The following is a 24914-nucleotide window of genomic DNA, read 5'->3' as shown; positions in this document are numbered from 1 at the left end:
AGATAAAGCCAGAGTGCAAAGGGGTTAAATGCCGCGCGCCTCATAGATGTAATTTCGTTAAAAGAACAATGATTTCCTTGGCCGTGTGCAGTCGACATTATCGAGAAGGCCCGATCGGTGATGAACGTCGACCAGACGGGCCAGGATCGGCCGTCTTAAGGTCAATTCCCGAGATAATAAATCAGTACGCGCGTTAAGACGATAAATCACAAGGTACCGAGAGGCCGCTCATTCTTCGCCCGCTCCGTCCTCGGATCCTTCGCCTCGTTCCTACAATCTAACCGCGATTAGGTTGAAACTTTCCACGGAAGATGTATACGACGACCGCCGGATACATAATCCACTTGAACAGCCTGCTCCGGATAGAAGCAAGACGGCGAAGGGAAACTTTTTCAACCGTTTCTCGGTATAGTTTCCTTTCGGAGCTCGATACACGCTTTTCCGTTTTGCGACCGGAAACCAGAACACCCGAACGAGTCTTGCTAAGGAAATACTCGCGGAGAATACGACGAAACTTGCGCCGAGCGAAGGCAAGAGGAAGTTAGAAGCTAGGATTCGCGAGTTGTCGTGTCTGTAGGTTTGAGTTTTCTTGCGTGGGCTAAAGCTTGTAATTTCGAATTGATATTGCGACTATTAGGTTGTGGGTGTTTATGGATGATTACGTGGTTGTAGTAATGACACGGGAAAATATGCAAAGTAGTTCAAAGTTCTTTAAATTCGAAAGCTACGTTGTACAAAGAAATTTGGAAGAGAATATATTTGTGTCTATGATGTATCTAAAGATACGACTATTTTAATAGAATATTCTATGTCTTGCTACGATTTTATTCTAATTTCAAACAAAATATTCACAACTATTCTTATCGAAACAATACATCGCCACCTCAAGATACGGTCAAAGAAGAAATATCCAAATTCAGTAATAGATATAACATAAGATTTAACACCATTAACCACCAAAGCCCACAGTTACTCAATTACTTGACACGTCGGATCAGATCCGCAGGCTAAAAAGATATTACCCTTTAGATTTAAGTACTAGATTCAACTAGAATCAAACACACGATAAACACTTATTAAACACGGCATATTAGCACGCCAGAAAAATTTACTTATAATTCTCAATGAGAATTGATTGTAAAATTCATCCAAATAAAAAAAAACTATTCTTATAATGAAATTCGTTTTACACGTTTTTGCTGTTACTATCTTTCTCTGTAGTTGGGCAAGACTCTCGATTATCCGTACGTTAACATTGCTCTGACCACAAATTATATTGCACGATTATATTTTCATACAAGATTGTAAAGTATCGACGTATATGTGAGTTTTAATTCTTTGATACAAAGTTTGTTGAAAGTCTAAGTTAGGAAGTTAACCATGTTGAACCAATGCGCCATCACTTACACACAGCATTAGACTAATAATTTACGCTAGGCGTTATACGAAACCCACGAGGTCGTAAATTCGCTCATATCCAATTTTGTAACAGTTACGAATTTCAGTAATATAATCAATCAGTATGTAATAATAAACTGTGCTGGCGCCTAGATAGGCACGACCTATATTATCTCTCCTGTCGTATATCAGATATACATACTCGCAATTAGCTCGATAGAAAGCATTCCACGTGACTAGGTTGCGTTTTTATTTGACAATCTAAGAAAAAAACAGGTCGGTACTTCCGACCAAACAGTTAGCGAGTTTTAAAAATTCTTGCGTCACACAGATTGGAAATAGCGAGCAATAGGAAAAGTCGTGGATTGTCTGGAAAGTGATTTCGTTTCCTGCGCGAGAGTGAAAGACCATTTTTTTTTTTTTTATAAAGAAAAACAGTTTTATTAAATCGTGTAAATTCGCAGCAATTTTTCGTGTTGTTATGCGACGATTTGCTTCCACCAATGTCTATTATTTGATCTTCATCAGCCTCGACTGACCTTCCAAAACGCGGTGCATCTTTGAGATCTCTATCCACACATGGCACATAATTTTCCTTTTCCTTCCTTGCACTGCGTTTCTATTAGGTTGTCCGAAAAGTGTCTTTCTTCTACGGACACGTCTTTTACAACGATGCATCTTTATACAAACATGAAACCTAATCTGTCGAACGTTGTGATCTTTAGTTTGATAGAACAAAATAGATCATATGTAATTCGATAAAATAATATAAAACGAAAAATGTTGTGCATCCATTGTTTCCTTATAAAGCGAAAGAAACTTTTCGGATGATTTAATACCTTACTAGAATAATAACTTACGATCAAAGTATGACAAAAATGCACGCTTCGCTTTTCCACTTATAACAATTTTTTTTCTAAACAAAGCTTGAAATGTGAACCGTTAAAATGTACGATATAACAATCTTATAAATTGGAATAAAGTTAGCTCTTAAAATATGACATCTAAATAAAAAAAAAAGAAAAGAAACAAAGGAATTTACTTTAAGAACGACCCAATGGAATAATCTACCTGGCTGTAGTCGCTCTGGAATATCCTGTATATCGTATATTACGAACATCGGAAGATTCTAAGTTCGAGCAAGTTAGTTACATCGGATCAAGCAGAAGAGCGTGGCAAGCAAAGCGTGCTCGAGTATTTCACAATCGAACGAGCACGGGGCCAAACGGGCTCGACTCTCGGTGTATCGGCATCTCGACGCAGGAAAAGAATGCTCATTAAATCCAATTACCACAAGTTTCGTCGTTAGACGGCTCGAAAGATGCGCGCCGATAGGAAAGGAAGGGAAGCTGGAAGCCAACGATTTCCACGCTTCGATGGATCCGTTGTATTTTGTCTTAATCGCGGTACAACCGCGTTCTCCTCTCGTGAGGAGGAAAATTAAGGGGTGGAAGCAAAATGGAACGATCCACGGAAAAAGATAGATCCGTGGAATCGATGAGACGCGATCGCTGTAGATAAGACCGTTTTCCATCGGAGCTAGGATGGAATGGTTACGGTGAATTTGCAAGACGACGAGCGTCAATCGATGTTCCTTAAGAACAAGAAGCGCTCGAATCGTACGTATTAGAACGCTTAGGGAAAGTTAAGAAAATCGAGGATCGGGTTATTGAGAAATTGTTTAAAACGTTTAAAAATTGTTATCTTATTCGAAATGTTGGACTGGAAAGAATCTGTATAATCGATATTAAAATAATAATCTCATCGATTTGGTATGATAAAGCTCATCGGTTTTTTCTCCACATTTGTTCGATTTTGATACTTGTATTACCACTGTATTTGTTGTTATTCGATTCTTCGGTTGAAAAGCTCGTCTTGCGGAGGACGACACATTTGTACAATTTATTGTAACTGTGATATTACTGTAATTCTTGCAAATGTATGGAGCGGCATATGCGTTTTAGGACGTTTCGATACGAAGATGCCTCACATAGATGTTTTGCCACAGAGGATTAATACAGTACGACGCACATAATTTCGTCGAGCAATTTCGCTGCTACGTGCAACCTACAACCGACGACAAGTTCAAACCTTTCGGTACCCCCCTCGACCAGTATAAATAGACGACCAAGTTCTCCAGTCAGTCAATCGCACGAATTAATATTAGTATCGAGTCAGTCGAATGAATATTAGTATCAGTACCGCAGTAACGAGTATTATCAAGCGAGCAACGCTTACGATTAACTTTGTATTCTACATTTTAAAATATCTGCAAATATAGTTAATTAAATTAATTCGTCTCGTTCCTTTGGTAATTTGGATTAATTTCGTACGAATACGGCAGCTGTTCCGATACTTGTGAACAAGAACGTATATTCTTTGATTCTGTTAAAGATATGATAGAGTAACTGCTGTTACAAAAACTATTGTCAATATCATCGATCGTATCGAGCCTCTTAGCGAACAAAGCGAGGAACAGATGGAACGAACGAGAATTCTCGCGATGCCTGGACGAAAAGCAGACGATCCAAGGAGTCAAGAAATCAAGGCGGAATAAGGAGAGGAAAACGAAACGAGAAAGAGTAAAAAAAAAAGAGAAAGAAGTACAACAGGGGAGGAGATCCCTTTCCTTGCCTCCTCCTTTCAGACACGAGAGAAGATGGTGAAGTTTGGAAAGCCCGAGGCAAGGAAGACCGTAGAAAAGGAGAATTCCTATGGAAGGGGCAACGAGAAGTTTCAGGAGAGCTACAGGCGGCCAGAGAAGGCCCCGGGAGGACGACGAGGCGGCGAAAAAGCGAGAGAGACAGGGAGACAGACGCTGACAATGAGAAAACGAGCCACGGCGACTGGACCGAAGAAAGCAAGCTGTTGAAAAAAAGAAGAAAACGTAAGAAGGGAAAGCATCGGAAAGAGGCAGGTAGATGGGAAGAGTGGGCGTAGAAGAATACCGACGGCCATCGAAGAGAACATAAGAAGACCCAAACTCTCTGTTATTCGACGAGCAATTGGTGAATTTAGAGTATACTACTGGGAATAGTACTATTTTGTATCGTTAGTTTTCTTCTTCTCTTCGGTAAAAAATGTTTTAATAACTGTTATTAGATATTAAGGATCGATGTTAGGGATGAAATTTTTATTTTAGAATTCATCTAAAAGTGCGTTTAAAGTTCTCAAGGAGAACATAAGAAAGTTAATGCTCTGTTATTCGGCGAATATTGAAAAAAGGATATGCTGCTGGAAAATTATTATTTCGTAGCGTTTATTTATTTCTTCTCTAAGGTGACAAATTTTGTAATCAAAAATATTGTACGTTAACCGGTAAAAGAAATCAACGTTCAGTAGCCGATTTTTAATAGAACGTTCGTATAACCCCTCGGTATAATATTTAATAGATGGAACAAATTGCTATTTAGATTGCTTTCGTCGCGTTACATTCGTAAAAAATATGAAATTGCATAAACATTCGCAGTCCAGTTATGACTGTCATTCTATTAACCTTTACACTGTGACATTCGACTGTAATAGAATTTTAATGCACATCCATTCGCTGTGGGATTTTTATTTAATTTAAGTATATCGTTAAAATCTATTTTCTTTCGCTGTAAGCTCCAAAAATGATACTGCGCGTGCTGTACGGGGAAGATCGAATACTAAAGAATTTTCCTCTTCTTATAAAATTGATGCTTCTCAAAAATAATTGAAGAAGGTAATTGCACAGCGTAATTTACAAAAATCGGACTTTTTATATGTTGCAACATAATTAAATCTTCGACTGAGATGTTCTATTCTAAAAAAGATAAACTTAGAGATTAATAAAAAAAAAAATTAGCAGATGATTTCTAAAAACTTTAAAACACAAAATCGCGGAAATACGATAACTAGCCTGTGTGTCCGCTAATGCAAACGGATTAGCGTGTTACCTAATGGCGTGCGACTCGTTTCTCAACCTTTTCGGTACGGTATGCTTCGAGACACGCCTTTCTTGTCTCTCGTGCCGGCGTTTGCATGAAATTCCGTCACATGTTAAACGATTCACCTCTTGCATTATAGAGCCACGGTAAGCAAAGCAAAAGAGCTCGTGATTCGCAGATTTTATGCGCATTACACTACCACGCTGTGCTTGAAAATTGAATATGTTTCTCTTCTCCATTCACAACGAGCTAACTTCCACGACGTCGTTCAAACTAAGAAAGCAAAATTCTAATTTTAAAACCAGATATCTCGGAGTACACTTACACGGGAAACTTTAATAGGAAAACGTAGGTCCGCATAAAAAAAAACAGAGCTATTAAACGAAAGACATAGAAAACTTTGGTGGCTAATTGACAAAAAATCGTAACTAACAATCTTAGAACAAACTTCTTATACATAAAACTACTCTGAAATCGATGTAGACGTACATCTGCCAATTACGAGGTACAGCCTCAAACTCCAACGTAAAGTCAGTAAAGAGATGACAAAACAAAAAGTCGAGAGCCATTTTGAAAGTAGACCGGTACTTGCGGAACGAAAAAATAAACAAAGGAACCGATATATCCACGGTGAAAGAAGAAATCATCAGACACAGCCGGGTTATATCAATAACGGCTGAAGAATCACCTCAACAACCTGGCCAGAAAATCGCTGAACATCACAGAAGAATGCGGATAGCTTTCTAGCTTCTCTTATTTTTGCATAGTCTGAATAAACGAAAGACATAAAAAACTTTAGTGGCTGATTGATTGGTAGAACTCTTTACTTTTACCGTACAAATTTAACGGCATAAGCTAAATACGATATCATAGTGATACACTATTGGATCTACTCCCATTCGTGTCAATTTAATTCATCACGGTCTGTGCTGAGTATCGTTGTACGATAGATCACAAAAAAAAAAAAAAAATAAAAAGAACAAAAAAGAAGATTTCAAGAAACTATTCGAAAAGTCAGGAGAGAGCCTGGAGGAATATTTCGCACGTAATCGAACGGAGCAGACTTTGGTCGTTTCACGAGCATAAATCATGCCGGAGTATCAAGACCTTTAACGTGTGCAGAAACAACGAATATCGAGCTATTGCATATTCAAGGAGCGGGCGTTGAGTGAAATCTGGCCGAACCAACCACGATTACGTATATCCGATGCACGATCAAGACGTGCCATTGTTTCGTCATTACGTAGCCACGGAACAGCCTAGATAAGCTTCAACCTCCGTCATAGTTGACGATTCTGCGGCTGGTCAAGCCGGAATGTATCCCAACCATGCCCGCCACTCTATCCTCCACGCATCGAACCACCATTTCAGACGTTTCAACGTTCTACGTTCTACATTCGCTGGATTTTTCTTCTCGGAGCACGCGGTGACAAACAAAAGTGCTAGCACGCGCCAGCTTATTTTACAAATTTCTATATGGATTTGTAATGCTATTTTTGTTTTGTCATCTCTGTACTGACTATACGTTGGAGTTTGAGGCTCTACCTCGTAATTGGCAGATGTACATCTACATGGGTTTCAGAGTAGTTTTATGTATAAGAAGTTTGTTCTAAGATTGTTAGTTACGATTTTTTGTCAATCAGCCACCAAAGTTTTTTTATGTCTTTCGTCTATTCAGACTATGCAAAAATATAAGAGGAGCTAGAAGAAGCTACCTACGGAGGAACGATCAATTTTAACGTAAACGTGTAGATTAAGCTAAAAATGAGGAAACGGATGAAGGATGAACTCTCACGCTATTATGTTAGGCTTTAGATAAATTAGGACAAAATTTGAAACATTTGTAATGAGAACAAAGATTCTTTCCGACAAAATTCAAGAGTGAGATTTTTCTTGGATCGTCGATGATCGAGTTTAACATCCATAGATCTGTTAGGTTGTCGAAAAGTGTCTTCCTTTTATAGACACGTCTTTTACAACGACGCATCTTCATACAAACATGAAACCTAATCTGCAATCTTTGTCTTGATAGAAGAAAATGCATCATACGTAATTCGATAAAATAATATAAAACGAAAAATGTTGTGCACCCATTATTTCCTTATGAAACGAAAGAAACTTTTCCGACAACCTAATACTTTCTCTGAAAATACGAGATACGTTTTAAGGTGAGATATATGTATAATAGTGCATATAGTAATATATATACTATATAATATATATTACTATATATGTAATACCATAAAGATATTATCCATACAAATATTAGAGTTTCCTCAGAAAATTAATAACACTATTAATATTTCAAGTTGGCCAACATCATTGCACAAAATCGACAATCTTGTATTGACAAGACACATTGATCCTTGTTAAGAACTTTTAGTCAAAATATGGACAATAGATAGATTGAGAGTACTCTTGAGCTACGTAAAAATTCAGTATACGTATGCATAGACTTAAATAGTAAACTAAATTATTGCGAATCGCTTATGAGCCATCAATACCACTGCGAAATTAAATGTCGCCACTGATAACCTACGGAATAAATAAATAAATAGTACAGTAATAAATAAATAGTAAAACGATAATAACGATACAGTATAGAGAGAAAATTATGGCTCCACTACTTTCCATATCAATACGAATGCCACAGTGGTCGAAAAATAACGAAAGAAAGCTGAAACTTCGCATTAAGATCGTCTCATACGCCTCGCGTGTGTGAACGAAAATAAAGCAGTCGAAACAGCAGTCAATGGAACGTGGAATAGTTGCCAGTACAATGATGTTTTGGAAAGATCGTGTAAAACGAAGGCAGCTGGAAAAAGAGAAGGGCCGAGGTAGCCGAAAAGGACACAGACGAAACAGAACGGAGACGTATAGTTGAAAGATGAATTCCGATGCAAAAAAGAAGAGAAAAAAAAAGATTCGAGGAAGAGGAATCGAGGGACTGACAGGGGGATCTGGGGTTGGTCCACCGGCGAAGAAAGAAAAAAAAACCGGTAGAAACAGGAGTACCGAACAGTCGAACAGGTTGAGGTCAGGTCGCGAGGTATACCTTAGGTCCGGTCTCCTTTGGAATTCGCCGAACACGCAGAGGATATTAAAACCAGTCGAGTAATTTCCTCTGGAACTCGTCCGCTGTCTAATTAAACTTTTCCATTTCGATCAATAAAGAACAGAAAGGCAAAAAAATGTGGCTGGCATATTGATATCGATATACAGTTCCTGGACGTTGAATTCGGAATATACGAAGGCTAGGAGAAGAACACGGTAATGACAATTTTCATCTTTTGTGAGAGAGCAATTCTAAAATTCAGTACGTTCTTGTATGGAGGAAAAAGTATGGTGTTGGAATTGAACAGATATAGTTCCATTTTCTTCGTAATTCCAGACGAAATTGCTTGGCATAATACTAAAATACTTCGTAGAAATCTAAATTGTTTGTCCTAAATTTTAGGTGGTTTTATAATGATAAAATTCGATATTTTATTGTAGGATGCATATCACTGTGACAGCAAGTCGCTGTTTTATCCATTTAAATAATTGCTACATGAATAAATTATTATGTATTACCTATGTATATACTTGAATCTATATATTTTAAATGGAACGAATAACGACAGAGATAGCTGAAAGAAAACGATAAAACTCCAGGTTTCTCCTATCTCTTCTAATATAAAATGTCCTATTAGCATCGAAACTTGGGACCACCTAACTCGACGATACATAGGATATTGTAAGACCAATCTGTAAGAGGCGTTCCTTGCACGGTTATCGGTAGAAATGAAAATCCTTTCTCACGTTGATAACACGAATCGCCTGAGAAGAGAGAAAGAATCCTCAGGAAACGACGAACGCTCGTCTCATTATCGACGAAACTCGGATATACATATACATTAAAGCGAACTTCAAAGTCGTGACGAGAAGAAAGATACGCTGACAGAGGCGGAATTAAACGCGAGATTCGTAGAAAGCGATAGAAAGAGAAGGGAAAACCAGGGGGAGGAGTGGATTAGTTTTGTAATAAGGAGGAAATGATGTTCGTTGAAATGCGAAAAGGACGGGCACACGTTGTTGCGGGGTAAAAAACGAACGACGTGAACGAGAAGGAAGAGGTGGGTATAGCGAGATGGATGCATTCGAAAGGACTGGCCCGGAGAGAAAGGGACCGCCAGGAGAAGAGGATCGTAGAGGTGAGGCCCCCTTCTGGCCGAGATAACTGAGGACACTCCGAGAAGGCTCCGTGGGACTGGCGGAGCTGCGAGTTTCTTCCTTCTCTTCTCTCTCACGGATACGAAACCGAGAATCTAGGACTCGTCGTGTATACGCGGTATGTATATATGTATATTATATATGTATGTACGTATAACTGGCTATAGAGGAGAGGCACGTCGTGCACGAGGCATACTCTTCTCGATTCTTCCTCGTGCCCCACGTTTTCTATAAGGGCGCCGTGCCCAGTTGCATCACCGTGGTACAAGCTAGGCGGTACAGGTCGTTTCATCTGTACTTTAAACGAGACGCCTTGTTCTCCCTAACGATTTGTGTACTTTCATCGGTCCACGTTATGTTTATGTTCTACACGCTCTCTGTAATAGCTCATTGTTCGTACGTGCAATGATACCGAGGATGGATATCGCCCAAACGTGGGAAGAAGAGGATGATGGTAAATCTCTCCGTAGAAATGTACTGGTTTAACGTTTAGAAGATATAGGATTTAAAAAATATCTTCTTTCTGGGTGTATTCTATTCGATGATACGATAGGATGGAATTTAGTAGATGGCATTGATCTATCGAATTTAAACTTCCGGGAACGTTGCATAGTGGCTCGTGAAAATATTTGAACATTTATGTTTCTGGAATTTTATTAACACCGTAATGAGATGTATAGTAAAACTGCAACTTATGTATTTAGTGCGTCAGGTAAACAGCGATCGAATGAATTGAGGACTTTCAAATGAATTCAAATTAATCGGAACGAGGTTTTAATGAAGACGAGTATAGAGATACGAAAGGATATTTCAAATCAAGTGGATAAATAACATGCGATAAAGAGGTTTCAAGTTGCTTGAATCGAAATCACTTGAAATCAGGTAACATGAGTAATCTGAACGAGTTGCAGTACGAATGCATGTCGAGCATGAGAGAGAATGATGTTTACAAATATTTGAAGAATTCCGTTTTTCCGATAGTTATTACGTAAGGCCACGTTGTTCGGAGAGCATCTTCTCGTCAAACAAAACTATGAGAATGGTAACAGACCCCCGCGAAACTCCAGAGAAACAATTTACGAGTGGAACCCTCTGAACAAATACATCGAGTAATCCGACGAGCCCTCCTGTTATTTCAGGTACCCTCTGACCCCAAATGATCCTGTCCATATTTTTTTTTCCTCCGATCGATCCGATTAACACGGACGGTATTTGAAAAGGATTTTCGCGAATAACGTTTAACACGCGAGAACCAACAAATCCTTTCTTCTTGCTCGATCAAAGTATCGTAACGTGCATTTTTATATTAATTCGATACGAACGATCCGATTAATTAAAGGAATAAAATCAATAAAAAGATTCGATTCGTTCTCCAAATATTGCTTACACTCTATTAAAATTTCTTCTCTTTTCAATTACAAAGTAAACTAAAAAGAAACGATTAAGAAGCGAGCTAAATTCCTAAAAATATTTCTTCCTTCGTTTTTATTTAAATTTCTTCCCTCTTTAATGCCAAAGTAAAATACTCGTAGAAAGAAACGACGCGACGGTCAGGCGATTAAGAAGCCAAGCCTCATCCACGGCGAAACGTGGCCTGCTTTCGTTAACGACGCGCGCAACACCGTTCCTTTTCGATGCAACTGCGAAAAGAAAGAAAGTAAAAAAGGACGAGGATGCCTACGCGCGCGCCGACCTCGTTCCTCCGCTATCCTTCCTCATATTCTCCAGTGAAATTGCCCAGGGTTGCCGACGGAAGGCCCAACTATAGACTTTTTGAGGTTAACCGCATCGCCAGTACAGCTTTTAATGGTCAAAGCCACGAAAGCTGCTCGTATTTTAAGCCCGCTCATCGTGATCCCAAGCGAAATTCTTTCATCGTCGATTAACTTCAAAACGGAATACCGGGTAACCGCTAACGAACCCGTATAATTATGAATTTCTTTTGGATTCTGCACGAAAAAAGGAAAAGGAAGAAAGAAAAAAATATGCCACCACCGACCAGCGTTTCCTGAAACGATTGTAACAAAACCATCCGCCACCCCCAAGGGGTTAATGGTGTGGTCCAACGACCCAGGTTACGTTTCGACGAAACGACATCCGTCACTGCGTCTGTACCTGTTTTATTTTTTTTTTTTTTTTTTTTTTTTACCAATGTCTGTCTCTATTCGCGAGAAACACGGCCGGAAAAACGGTCCTATTCGAGTATTGATCAGAAGTCGACTGGTACTCGAGCGTTGTATCAACGGTAATTGAATTTCAGCGTTGCACGCTGTCAATCAATTATATTTGAAAGGGAAAAAAATCGGAGGCAGAGTGGGAGGGAATGTAAAATAAAAAAGAGAGGGACTGCAGGCAATCGCTAAATATGTATATAATCTGACGAACGTGGTCGCGCAAATAGCGCGTACTATTTGACGTCAATCATTTTGAAAGTAATTGCACCGTTAACAAAAATGAATTCGCCTGGCTGCCATATTCGTTTCACCAGTGAATTTTGTTTCCTCCTATTGAAAAAAAAAGAAGAAAGAAAAGAACGCAGGGAAAAGGAGACTATAATGGGAGGAGGCGGTAAAAAGCGATTGGATTTTTATTCAATCGGCTCTAAAGAGCTTCCGCGTAAAAAACGTCTGCCCGTTCGTCAGAATAATCGAATCAAATCAACGTTAAACGTATGTATCACGTATAAATAGAGCGGGCCTCGTACCTATAAAACAAGCCAGAAACTTCCGATTCTTATAGCGTGTCGTGGTTAACGCGAGAAGAAACGAAGTATAGCAGCTCGCAAAAGTATCTGATCGTCTATAGAAACTTTTTATCGATATACTATGTGTGTTACATAGAAAGCACTTCGAAATTTCACTACAATTAGAACGAGACGACACTATCATGATTGATATTAGTGAAATTTAAAACGAATTTGTACGCGTAAATGAAAGTTATAAAATCTTACAATGAATGAGCTTATGGAATTATTTGTTTCCTGGGAACGAAGTATTAATCTTACATAAGTGCACTTATGTAATAAAGTCAAGAAATTAATGAAAAGCGGAGTTTGGCTTTTTGAGAAGCTCGTATAATAAACGTACATAAGCGCACTACACGCGTAAAGATTTTCCGCGATAAGTATTCAAATAGCTTCTCCAGCCACTGTATGTAAGAAACGGAAAATTTTAGAATGGTTTTATTGCTGTGAGACGCAGCTTATTTCCGAGAAGCGGGAATTGCTCGGAATCAGGTAACCGAAATCAAGTAACTAGCTTCGTGGGCGCGAGCTAATTCAAGATTCCCCCAAAGACGCGCCGAACGCATTAAATTAACCGCGTAATTCTCGCAAAGCATACGAACGTTGAAAATGATCACCTTAAGTAATGATACGTGTTCAGACGCTATAAAATCGTTGTACTCGTGTTAAACCATGTATGACTAAGCGTAACGTAGAATTCCCTCTAACGAAGATACGTTACTACGCGCAGGATATTAGGTGCTCGTAATTACAAGAAAATATTAGGAGAGTGCAAAGGTCTGCCGGTTCTTGCATTATCTATTAATAACATTGTTTTTTCAACCCGGTGGATATTTAGTCTTACATCGTTCTTACTTCGTTACATTCTACGTTTAATGGAAAGATACTTTACGGGAATATTACCACTAAGCCAAACAAAAGGAAATCGACGAAGACGCAGTGATTTATTTATTTCGTTTTCGTCGACGAATGAAATGAACAATATGTAAACACAGAAAATAGACGATGATACTAAAAAGAATTTTATTTTGATTACATAAAAATGGCAAGTACCTAGTATTTTTATTATTCGGAATTATAAAATTCATAATATTTAATGGACAAAACAAATATTTCTCTCTATTTCTCTTCTCTATTTCTTTGCTTATACTCATAAAAACTTAACGCAAATATTCATAGTGCAGTTACTATCCATCTACAATTCTGTTATTATCGATTCCAACATTGAAACAGAAAAGAAAGCCAGAGACTAGAACAAACAAAGGATCAAGAGGATAAAGACGCGTTTTCGACGAGTTCAGAAACGATCCAGGGTGTAATTAGCAAGGTCAACAACCTTCCAACTCCTTGTTCGCGACTTGGAGACAGAGAGATCGAGGGTAAGTCACGGATACGTGCAACGTGGTATGCAACACGATGAAATTGGAGCCAGTGGTGTTTCGGTGGCGAATCAATGTCGTATTTTTCTCTTTTCCGGGCAGGAACAAAATCCGCCAGCCGGAGGACCGTCGACCAGAACACGACGCGGAGTGCGGATGAACGAAAACAAAGAGAACAGGGGAGGTATAGACAAAACACTTAAAGAAGAACTATTCTCTGCTCGAGCCTGTTTGTTTCTTACTCCACGCGGACAAGAGAACAGGCCAGGAAGTGAACGCGGCCTGTTACTAAGCGTACAATGAATCCCGACGCGACATTGTACGTTATCATAATGTTCGGCCGACCTCACAGGACAAAAACCCTCTCCCCCCGCCCCCTACCAATCCCAGAATTCATTTCTTTCGCGGACTCTCAATGCCACGTTTCGTTTCGTTTCGTTTCGTTTCGTTTTGCAAATATAAATGATTTGCATTCGAAGAATGAGAGATAAAGGTTGGTGAAACGCAGAGAAAAAGGATATAACGACGAAGGTCGTGGTATACAGTATACAGTATCGTTCAAAAGTATCTGAACACTTGTATATTTCTGACAATATGTATTTTAATTAGGAAATTAAATATCGCATAAATGGAGTTGCGATGATCTTATTATTTATAACCATCATAGGTATATACGTTAAATTGACTTTTGGAAATTTATATGCAATAATAAAAAAAGACTGGCGTTCTTAATCGTCAAACTTTATATATTTTATATTCAGATTCTTTGATTTTTGAATTATAAATCATACGACTATACTTTCGAAGTTGTATTCTTTTTCGAATTAAAAATTTACTTATTTTTAATAATAACGTCTGTTCCGGCTATACTATCTACTGTTTCCTTTACCTGTCTTATGTTACTTTATTGAAAGACATAAAAATTGAGATGTAGCAGTTGTATCAGTAATATTACCTAAATAATTGTGTCGACGCAACATGTGCGCATATATATATGAGATAAAATACGTACATAGCAATCGTTCTTTAATAGCTAACTTGAATTTATATTCTATTGATTTAGAAAAAAAATGGCGGAAAGTGCTACTTCTACTAAATTATTAATGTTTAAATAACAAATTTTAAAAATAAATAATTTGTACAAATCGATAGAAGTGTCCGGATATGTAGTTATGAACGATAGTGTACGCAGAATTTGCGCGAAGGAAAAAGAATTCATGGAATGTGACTCACCTAAACGGCAACGTTGTAACGCCAACGAGAAATTGACTTAACGACGATGAAGTCACAGTTTCGGACGACAGACAGGGGGTAGGGGGGGCAAAATCAGTCTCACACGCCCCCCCAATGTCACTCTGGACCCCCCGTCCTCGATGCTACTCCTTTGCAACGTGCTCCGTTTAGAGCACACACTCTCTCTTGCCACGCACTACCCGACCACTCACAGTCGTCACCAATTTTCTATCCTCTTCCTTTCTAATCCTTTATCCTCTCCGTAATCTTCTCTTTTATTCGCTCTCCTATTCTCCTTCTTCTCTCTCGTTCTTTTTCTTCCACACCCTTCTTCCTTTCTTTTGCAAAGGCTTTACCACTTCCTCCTTCGCTGTTCTCCCGACGGTTTAATCGATAGACACTCGCGGGAGTCTGTTAATCGGTTACACCGAGAGCGAGCACTGATCATCAGGGGTCGAAGAAACGCGCGACAAAGAACGATAACATCGTTCGTGTTCCTCCCGCTATTGAAATACGTTTCCCCCACTCTCGATCGTAGATCACCGGTTGTCACTCTATTTTTTTTTTCTTTATCCACCACCGAACGCGACGAACGTAAATATATGTACGCGAACTCTCGAACGACGTCGTGTATTCCTCTTTCCACACGTTCTATCAGTCCTATCTATCCCTATCTACGTATCTAACTATCTATCCATCTAGCTATCTTGTTCCCTCTCTCTTACGTACACGGTACTTTCAGACGCGCAGAATCATCGTGCGCGCCTGTTCGATTCCTCCTATATACTTCCGATATGAGTTTTCCACGGGTTTAGAGTTTACATACGCGGCCAGCAAAGTGATTCGGACGTTGTCTGTTGTGACACCACCATCGATTTCTTCCTCTTTCGGCCGGTACGAAGTGGAAAACTGGTCCGTGTCGATGGGAGAGGTGTCTGTCTGCTCGGTTCCAGCAACGAAGACGTGGCCTATCGTTGTACGTACCTAAAAACCATTTGCGATCGATCAGAGGCTTCCATGCGATATGACGGACGATCGACGAGTCATAAACCGAATCGAAGGAAGCGAGTGTGAGAGAGAAAGATCGCCTAATGTGCCACGAAAACTATGTACCGGGGAGCCAGTATGGCGCCGTCCTTCCTTTATCTCTTTCTCTAACCCCTTTCACTCTTTCACGCACACACGCATACATTCGTCCCTTCTCTTTCATCGCTTTCCATCTCACTTTTCTGCTACGTTCGTAAGTGCCCGTCCGTCCCTCTCTCTATACCCCGATCTTCTTCATTCGCCTCTTTTCACTATACACGTATATTCCTTCTCTGTCTCTCTTGTGTTCGTTATGTTCACATGTATGCGCCTCGCCGGTCTCACTCTCACCACCACCTTCTTCCTCACTATTTCGTGTTAACCACGCGCATACACGTTCGACACTTGACTGTCACCGGCGCGCACGGGATCGTTGAATTAGTCGAGGACTAGATTATGTTAAGATTATGACACGATTCCAAATTCCACTGACTATAAAATAATCATCAAGTCACCGACGAAAAACAACGAATACACTATTAGAGCAAGGCAATTTCACTGATTCATGCGACATGACATCTCCTCTTTTTATGTATAACCTCAAACGACGAAATAAGAGAAACTATATATATCCAAACTAGATGAAACACCAAGAAAGTGACACAAGTCGACTGAAGCGTTGGGGCCAGAGACAGAGGCGGACAAACAGCAAATGTACAATATATATATATACATACATATATATATATATATATATATATATATATATATATATATGTAGCTCGCACGACACAAGATACACTGGACACATTCTGATCGACGCGCGCTTACCACTTTTCTCTTCCCCCGTTTCTATCATGTATCGCGTAGCGGTCCCTTCGATAGCCAAAACACGAGACACACTCGAGAGGAAGTCACCGAAAGAGCCACAGCCCACAAACAGCACCACCGTTCATCGTGTCAGGGCGCTCCGTTTCGTCGCCACTACCGGCGTGCATACCCGGTGGTTCTTCACCGCCTCGGCGCTAAAATGGCGATCGAAGTGACAGCTCTCGCCTCCTCCTCGCCGGGTTCGGTCGAGCAGCCGCTCTTTCCACGCATACTACCACGCATCGACTATATTCTACTTATCTTTCTCTCTCTTCTTCGATTCCCACTCGCTAATCTCTTTACATTTACTCTCTTTCTAACCTTTCTTTTTATCAGGCACACGCACACTCACCTACACACTCTTACAGCACGCGGCACAACAGAATAAGGTTCTCTTTCAATGTTATCAAGGTAGAATGGAAATCAGCCACGAATCGAGCCGGTTTTTCGATGCGTACCACGCGGAACCGACGACCACACATAAACGCACCAGACACACCGTGTGGAGATGCTTCTCGATGGCGGCCTCGAATTCTCAGTCCCGGACGACGCCTACACCACCACCACGTACCACCTTAATAGCTGTGCTTTCCCGGACTCACGGGACTCGACTGGGCTCCGCCAGGCCACGATATCCCCGCCGCACTTGCGCCAACCGGCTATTGCTCCTACCCTTCGCGAAGATATACTAACCGTTCCTCGTTCTTACGCCCACCCCCAGCGCAGTTCTATTACCCGTGCAGACTAACTGAACCCCTGCGGAGCTCCCACGCCCGCGAAACAGCCAATGCTGGAGCCTCTCCGCAGGACCGTCTAACCTCGACCAAGGGCGCCAACCTACCGAATACGTTTTCTGTTTCTTAACCAACATTATGATACACCGGTATAGAAGCAATGTTTTGTGGTTATTAATTATTGTTAGAAGTATCGGTGATAGTAGAATTAAAATTCATTCTTAAATAATAAAAACTGATCGCCGACAAAGGGTTTTTAACAATACAAATAAATATAAAGTAAGTTTTGTTGAATAAAATGAAATTAAAGTAGATAAATATGTATAGATTTTCTACCTAAAGGCTTTGCGTAGGATTATTGTAGGTTAGGAAATAAGAAGAATTTATTACGTAGGGAATACGTTTGTAAAACGAGGGTCCCAATTCCTCAATATACGGGTCTAGCACTCGCCCCGTTGAATCGTGTTGTGACTGGGTAAACGAACGAAATACTCTAATGGTCTACGTTCGTCTGTTTCCATTTGTTTCTTCGAACCCATGAAACAAACGACAATCGCGTGATAATATTTTAAAAATTGTTTCATCCCGATTTTATAGTATCACGTCAAACAAAGAGAGTTACATATGTATAACATTACACAACTTTAATGACAAGTATAGAGGGAGGAAATAGAAGAGGAATGAGTGTATATGTAAATACGCATCCCTTCACCCGGACCCTTATGAAGAAACGCGCAATAGAGAGAAATATGAGAAAGGTAAAAACTAAAAGTATCCATTTCTCGTGATTTTCTATTTAACACATTTTCACAATCATAACACAAATCACAATGATTGTGATGTTCAAAATTTCTCTATATAATAGCGTTAAAATTTGGTGTACTTAAAAATTGTTTATTTAACCTAATCATACCTACATAAAAATATGATTACTTCGAAATATGCCATTCTCGATAAATTCTTGTGCACGATTCCGTAACAAGCAATTTTTTTTATACTTGTATATTATTAGTATCTTAAGAAAATACATCAAGTGTTATTACTTTCATGTAAAATTTATCTATAGTTAAAGAGATTTTTATTCATTCCATTTCTTTATAAATATATCTTATGTTATTTCGTCAAAATATTCAAATATAGGAAAGCGAGCAGCGTTGATCGTTTGACGAAAAAATTTGCCGATTCTTACGCGGGGTTGACCGTTCAAATTTTTCTCCGTCTCTTTGAAGTTACCGGCTCCGCTGTTCGGCTTAGCTGATATCCATTCCGCGAACATCGGTCACGGCACGTAAAGGGGCCCACTTGAGCGTTGATTTCTCATTGCGGGACATTGTTCGACGACTTTAACGATGCAATTAATCCTGGAAGCTTGATCGCTAGAATACTCTGTCGACAGACGAAATGTATGCCTCGTCGAACCGGTGTCGTGCCAGCAGCTTAATTAATCATCATACGATAGAACTTAACGACTTAATCTTAAGGTAAGGTTACGAACTATTTAACACACGAGTGTCGTGTCGTCTGTGTCGTGGCATCGAACAGTTGTTAAATATGAGACGACGGGTGTTAAGTTAATATTAACATATTATCAATCCCGCGAATCTATGTACTATGTACATACTGGCTACCGGGCATCTTTTGTTTAAAACGTATAGTAACATTCTTATTTATATATCATATAGAAAAAAACATATTTATATTATTATATAGACAGAAATACATATTTACTTCTAAGATAGAATAAAAAGATGAAACGAAAAATGTTACTCGTCATGTCTCTCTCCTGTTATTCCAAAATTTGAATATCTATAATAATATACACATGTACAATAAACTTAATTATTCTGTGCAAGGTTCAACATTGAATTTCAAAACGATGAAACTTAGACGACTCATACAACTCTACCTTACTACATATCTATTTAAAAATGTAGCAGATAAAGTCGTGGGAGTGGCGATAAACGACAGACACCATTTTTGTTATTTATGCGTATAGCCAGATTTAATTCGATTTCTCGACCACTGACGGTCGGAGATCAAAGTTCTGTACGGCCGATTTCGGGCCGTTCAATCGGCGTCGCAAAATATCAAGCCGTGGGAGCCGTAATTGAATCTGTAACAGCAACCGAATCAGCGCGATGTCCAATCATTGCATTATACGAGTCACTCGCCGATCGACATTCGTTAGTCAATCGTTCGTATAATTGTTGGGTTACAGTTGCCCGGTTAAGCTACAGCTTTGTAGTTGAGGTACCAGATAAACGAGCAACGCTAACAGCACGAGGCGGAGTGACACGTTGAGTGAAAGAAATACGATCATTGGCTCGTTAGATAGCGCGGAACAAGACAGAATTGTCCGACAAAATGTATAAAAGGCCTTCCATTTCACTTTATAAATAAACGTGCCTGGAACAATATGCTGAGAAAGACATTGTTATATATAGCATGCGAATAAAATTGGTGTCAGTTACAAAATCGGAATTGTCCGTGATATATCATCGACACTTTCGCCTGTCACTTTTCCTGTTTAATCTATTCAGAATCAACATTGCGCCGCGTAACATTTCATTTGTAATTTCTCCAGAGTCAATTTATATTATGGAATTCTGTTCTTAACGTTGCAATTGTGAAAGGAAATTCTAACGATTTACTTGGCTCAGTCACTGTTTCAAATGTTCCAATATAATCGTAATATTTAACTTCTATAAAATATTATAAATAGTAAAATAAAAAGTTTACCGTTTGCCTTTTACAGTTTGAAACAGGATAATCAAATAAGCTGTAACTTGTAAAATTTATTTGTAAAATTTCTATAAAATATTAAGTTATTTTATCACCAGACTTGTTACTGTTACGCAAAGTTACTAATATCTAATTAATTCCAATAGTTTACTACTTGTCGCTTATACAATTCCTCTAACATCAGTTGAACTATGCTATACAACTGAGAGATCCAGTATAAAGAGAAACATCGTAGCAATGAATATCCTACGGCAAATTTACAATGTATCGATTTAGGAACGAAAATGAGCTCCTCGAGACCATGGATTCACATATGTCACGTATCCGTTTGAAACAACAGCATAAAATTCTCACTAACCCCATTCTGTTGCACGATCCAGTTAAGATGTGACGGTCTATGCGAATAAGATATGAATACCAAAGAAGAATGTAAGAAACGAAGAGTGCAAAACAACGACAGGTAATGATACATGTAACGCGTAGACACGCAAAGATTACGGAGATTAGAGTCGTCCCACAGGTTGGGAGCGGCGAGAATGTAAAGTTGTTGCTTTGTTACCTCGGTAAACAGTAGGAAAGCGGTGGAAATTAGTCGTTCGGCTAAAGCCAGTGGCAGGAGTGGCACCGCGATAATTAGGTTTCACTTGGTTCGCTTTAATAATCCAGACAACATGTAAAGTGCATTGCTGGGATCCTTGCATCCGTGAAAGCATAGCTACTCTGTATGAAAGTGTTTGGTGTGCGTGACCAACGTTAACGTTACCGCGGCCTGGCCACGGTAGGTGACAAATTTTGCAAGGACAGCCGGAATTATTAATGCCTTTTCCGCGGAGAGGTTGAGACGAGGCGCGAAATTAGCAAGCCCGAAAGCGGTACACGGTGCGCTACAAGCGAATTCCAATCGAGATAATGAAAATTAACGACGTTAAAGCGACGTCGCGCTCGTAATTAATTATCGCGGCCCGTTTGCCCGGTTGTCGATCGGCCTCTCTTGGCACACCGGACCCTTTCCGCAAGGGAAGGGCCATAATCGCGATATCAATCCTTCATTAATTCCCTCGGCGAAGAACGAACGACTTGCATCGAAACTCTTCCACACGACGCCACGATTAATTCCTTAAGACGCTCTCTATATCTATATATGCATGAAACACCGGCTCTATGAATTATACATCACGTCGCCGGCACCCTCGCCGCGAACTTTCTTGCGGCGGATGATCGTTCTTGCACTCGCCAACAAAGATAAGACAAATAAACCCGCCTCTTAATAAACGCCACTTCCAAAACTGTTACCCACCGATAGTTTCATCGAAAAAAGAATACTTGAAGCACGCACGAATATTTGACGTTGATTGCTCGATAAAATTTTAAGCATTTATTTTTTGATTGACGTATACTGATGTACGTAAGTATTTTGACTTCTGGTACAATTCGATAAAAAGAGAAAGAGTGGTCTATTTGTTACGTAATAGACTCTCGTTTAACCGGCCCTTATGCGATTAAAATGTATACTAATTGTCATTTATCAGTTGTAAAAAAAATACAAATACATGTATAAATGGTTAAAATTCCACATGTATGTATGATACAAAAAAATGCATTTATTTAGTTGGATAAGAAAGCATGATTAAAGAATGTGTCAATGAATTTTCTGTTGGTCAATTGTTCTCATCAAAAATTAAAAAATTATCAAAAGTAAATTAAAAAGTTTCATTTGAGAAATATATTTTATATTACGTAAAGTAGTTTGAAAATATTCAAATACTTACACATTATAATAGTGTAAGTAATTGCATCCCGTTTAGCTACCGTCTTTGTTAGCTATCAAGAGTCGTACATCAAACTGCAGTTAGCTAGAGTGAGCTGTACGAGTACGTATAACGAACCTCCTTATCTCGTTTACTCTTCGCCGGATTTTCGTATCTCTTTTTTTCTACGAGCCATCCTCCACGCTTGAATTCTACTCTTCGATAACACGAAATTGCATCCTCTGCAACCCACGCGTCGCGTCTGAGGCCAATTTATATTAGAATGCGATGCACGATTTTAATGTGTGAACATTTGCATATGAAACCCTTGGAAACATTTCATTCAAGAATCCTATTTTTAAACATTTATTTTGAATCTGTAAAATTAGAATTTCTATTCGTCTCCATTCCAAAATATTTCTATGTTCTGTATAATACTAGACAATTCAGTATACAAATAATAATTTTAATTTTCTACCTGTTTTGAAGTCGTAAAAATAAAATAGATATCTAAGCTTGTTTTTACGTCTAGATTTGACAGTCGTAAAGATATACGAGTGCACACAATAAAGCTTTAATTCAGTTAACGAGCGCAACGAATGCTTTGGTTGAAATTTCGAGTTATGTATCATACATCTGGTATTCAGAAGCACCAACTGTAGAGAAACACGTGCGAAACACGTGTGCGGAATGGCTATCATAAAAGGGAAAATCGACTTGAAAAAGATGACTTAATCTGGAGAGCTTTGAGGTTGGTAAGTTTCATTTAATTTTTCTAGGGAAAACGAAATATTAGTTTGAATTGTTGGATTATAGTTTCATGCAATAGAAAATAAGACCCTAACTAAATTAGAAAAACTATTATGAGGATAAATATTATCAAAATTTTTATTTGTGCTTCATAATGTATTTTCTACTATTAAATGAAGATGGTGAATAGAATGGAACAAACTGATAAAATGAAACGAATTATATAAGCATTAGTCAATATAAATCAATTATATTACAACAAACACATGGTAGAGAAATAGATTTAAACAAATTTATTTAGATCGAGTGAGATTGAAAACTCGTTTAAATTTATAAAATATAGGTAATGTCATGAATACATCCATTATTAAGTATTGTGGATTATTAGGATCAGGCTCAGCGCTTAGAACTGTCGCTTCTTTGTACAACCACGATGCTTCCATACTTCCATTTCCTACTCTAAAACGCCTCTTTATTAAATTAGGTGTATTTGTAATTTCTTTTTCTATTTTCGATCGTAATAAATCGATGCCTGTCAATTTAGTAGCAGAAATGGCAAACGTATTCTCTGGTATAACGTTTTCTATGACATCTTTTTCTACTACATCACATTTATTAGCAACGTTAATTATTACTTTATTTTCATCTACCATAGTCTCTATTGTTTTCTGAACATGTTGAATTTGAGCTCTAACATCAGGATGACTCACATCAAATACATGAATTAATATATCCTATAGAAGATTAAATAAAGTTACTTTAAGCTAGTAGATTTCAATATAATCAAAAAAATAAGATTCTACATACTGCACTTGTAGCATCTTCTAAAGTTACTATAAATGGCTCTATTAAAATTTCTGGTACATCTTGAATAAAGCCAATGGTATCGATATATAATACTTTTAACATATTTGGAAGTAATCCTCCATGTACTGTTGTATCTAAAGTAGCAAATAATTTGTCCTCAGGTTGCAACGAAGCATCATTTGTTAGTGCTTTTATCAAAGATGTCTTGCCAGCGTTTGTGTAGCCAATAATAGCAATGCTTGGAAAACCATAATTAACTCTGTGCTGTTTTATCCTTTGTCTATGTTCTTTTAACCTTTGTAGTTCATTTTTTAACTTTTTTTCCCTAGTTTGTAGCATATTCTTCATTTTTTCTGTATAGTTTATTCGTCCAATACGATAATTGGTTAAATCCATCATTTTCTGCTTTATGTATGGAAGTTCAGCCAAAGCTACCTGCAATTTTGCCTCTGGTGTCTTTGCATGTTCTCGGAAAATATGAATGACTATAGAATAACGATCATAAATTGGTAACTGAAGAGCCTTTTGCAACTCAGCAATTTGTACAAATTTCAATAAATTTGTACTAATAAATATACATGTAACATGTGGACATTTTCTAATATCTTCTTTCAACGTTTCAAGAGCTCCTACACCAACTAACTTATTTTTGTTCAAAGTAAGTAGTGGAACTAGCTTCTCACCAACAACGCTCCAATTAGTTAAAGTATTAATGAGTGTTTTTGCCTCGGCTAATTGCAACTGAGGTGTAGTATTTCTTTTCTTATTAATACCCCATTTTATATATGGTTGTATCACAAATACTCTATTTCCACCAACAGCTGTTCCCAAGCAGTCTTGGGATACCTGTGCATAGGTGTTCTTTTCTTCTTCGTTCTCCTCATATTTAAATGTTGTATAAGACGCATGTTTACACTGATGAATAACATTTAGTATATTAAATTTTCTTCTTATATTTATTATATATTGTGATTTATTTAGAACCATAACAAGCTTTTTTGAACACTGCATCATTTAATAATTATGTAATATTTGCTCCTTAAATATACACTTAAAAATAAATACTCCAAAAAGCAGTTATACACATACTTTCATAACCTCAAATTTAGCATGTATGTCGATAAAATATACAACTTAATTTTAAAGAAAAATAACATTACATTTAAATAAGGACTGTTGTTCCTCTATGTTCAATAAGTAGGAGAGAAAACGTATAAAAATAAAGAATAAAAGCTTTTATATTTTATTTAACCTTGTTTAAAATGTAACTCTTGTATCAAACTGTTCGAAAATTGAATATAATGCCGGATAATATTCACGGTCAAAATAAATATAGATTTTAGTTTTAATTATACTCGTAT

At 38.3% G+C, this 24914-nt stretch overlaps 2 protein-coding genes and 1 long non-coding RNA gene across 4 annotated transcripts in view; 1 reads left to right on the top strand and 2 right to left on the bottom strand.

Moving 5' to 3' along the window:
* The window catches only part of LOC117237775 (plexin-A4), a 425345-nt gene extending 409735 nt beyond the window's left edge, over positions 1 to 15610 (bottom strand). Inside the window, exon 1 of the mRNA XM_033502106.1 lies at positions 14877 to 15610. The gene's annotated coding sequence lies outside the window, so the exon portion shown is untranslated. The remainder of the gene's footprint in view (positions 1 to 14876) is intronic.
* A 104-nt stretch (positions 15611 to 15714) lies between these two features.
* Positions 15715 to 18165, top strand: LOC117237832. 2 transcript variants are annotated; one of them, XR_004494066.1, is made up of 2 exons: positions 15715 to 15852; positions 17188 to 18165. It is a non-coding gene; the product is annotated as an uncharacterized LOC117237832 (long non-coding RNA). The 2 variants fall into 2 exon arrangements; XR_004494064.1 differs by having other exon boundaries at positions 15719 to 15852; positions 17184 to 18165.
* A 4851-nt stretch (positions 18166 to 23016) lies between these two features.
* On the bottom strand, positions 23017 to 24845 carry LOC117238855 (putative GTP-binding protein 6). The gene is made up of 2 exons (XM_033504070.1): positions 23554 to 24845; positions 23017 to 23480 (listed from the first exon to the last, which is right to left on the bottom strand). Exons 1-2 carry the CDS (start codon positions 24565 to 24567, stop codon positions 23040 to 23042), a joined length of 1455 nt encoding a protein of 484 aa, XP_033359961.1. The 5' UTR covers positions 24568 to 24845; the 3' UTR covers positions 23017 to 23039.
* Between the last annotated feature and the right edge of the window lie 69 nt (positions 24846 to 24914).

This window comes from Bombus vosnesenskii, unplaced genomic scaffold, assembly GCF_011952255.1.
Source record: "Bombus vosnesenskii isolate JDL3184/JDL3185 unplaced genomic scaffold, Bvos_JDL3184-5_v1.1 scf7180000013264, whole genome shotgun sequence".
In the NCBI taxonomy this organism is placed as follows: domain Eukaryota; kingdom Metazoa; phylum Arthropoda; class Insecta; order Hymenoptera; family Apidae; genus Bombus; species Bombus vosnesenskii.
Note: the sequence above shows the minus strand (reverse complement) of the source record. Positions and strands in the feature narration are given on the sequence as shown.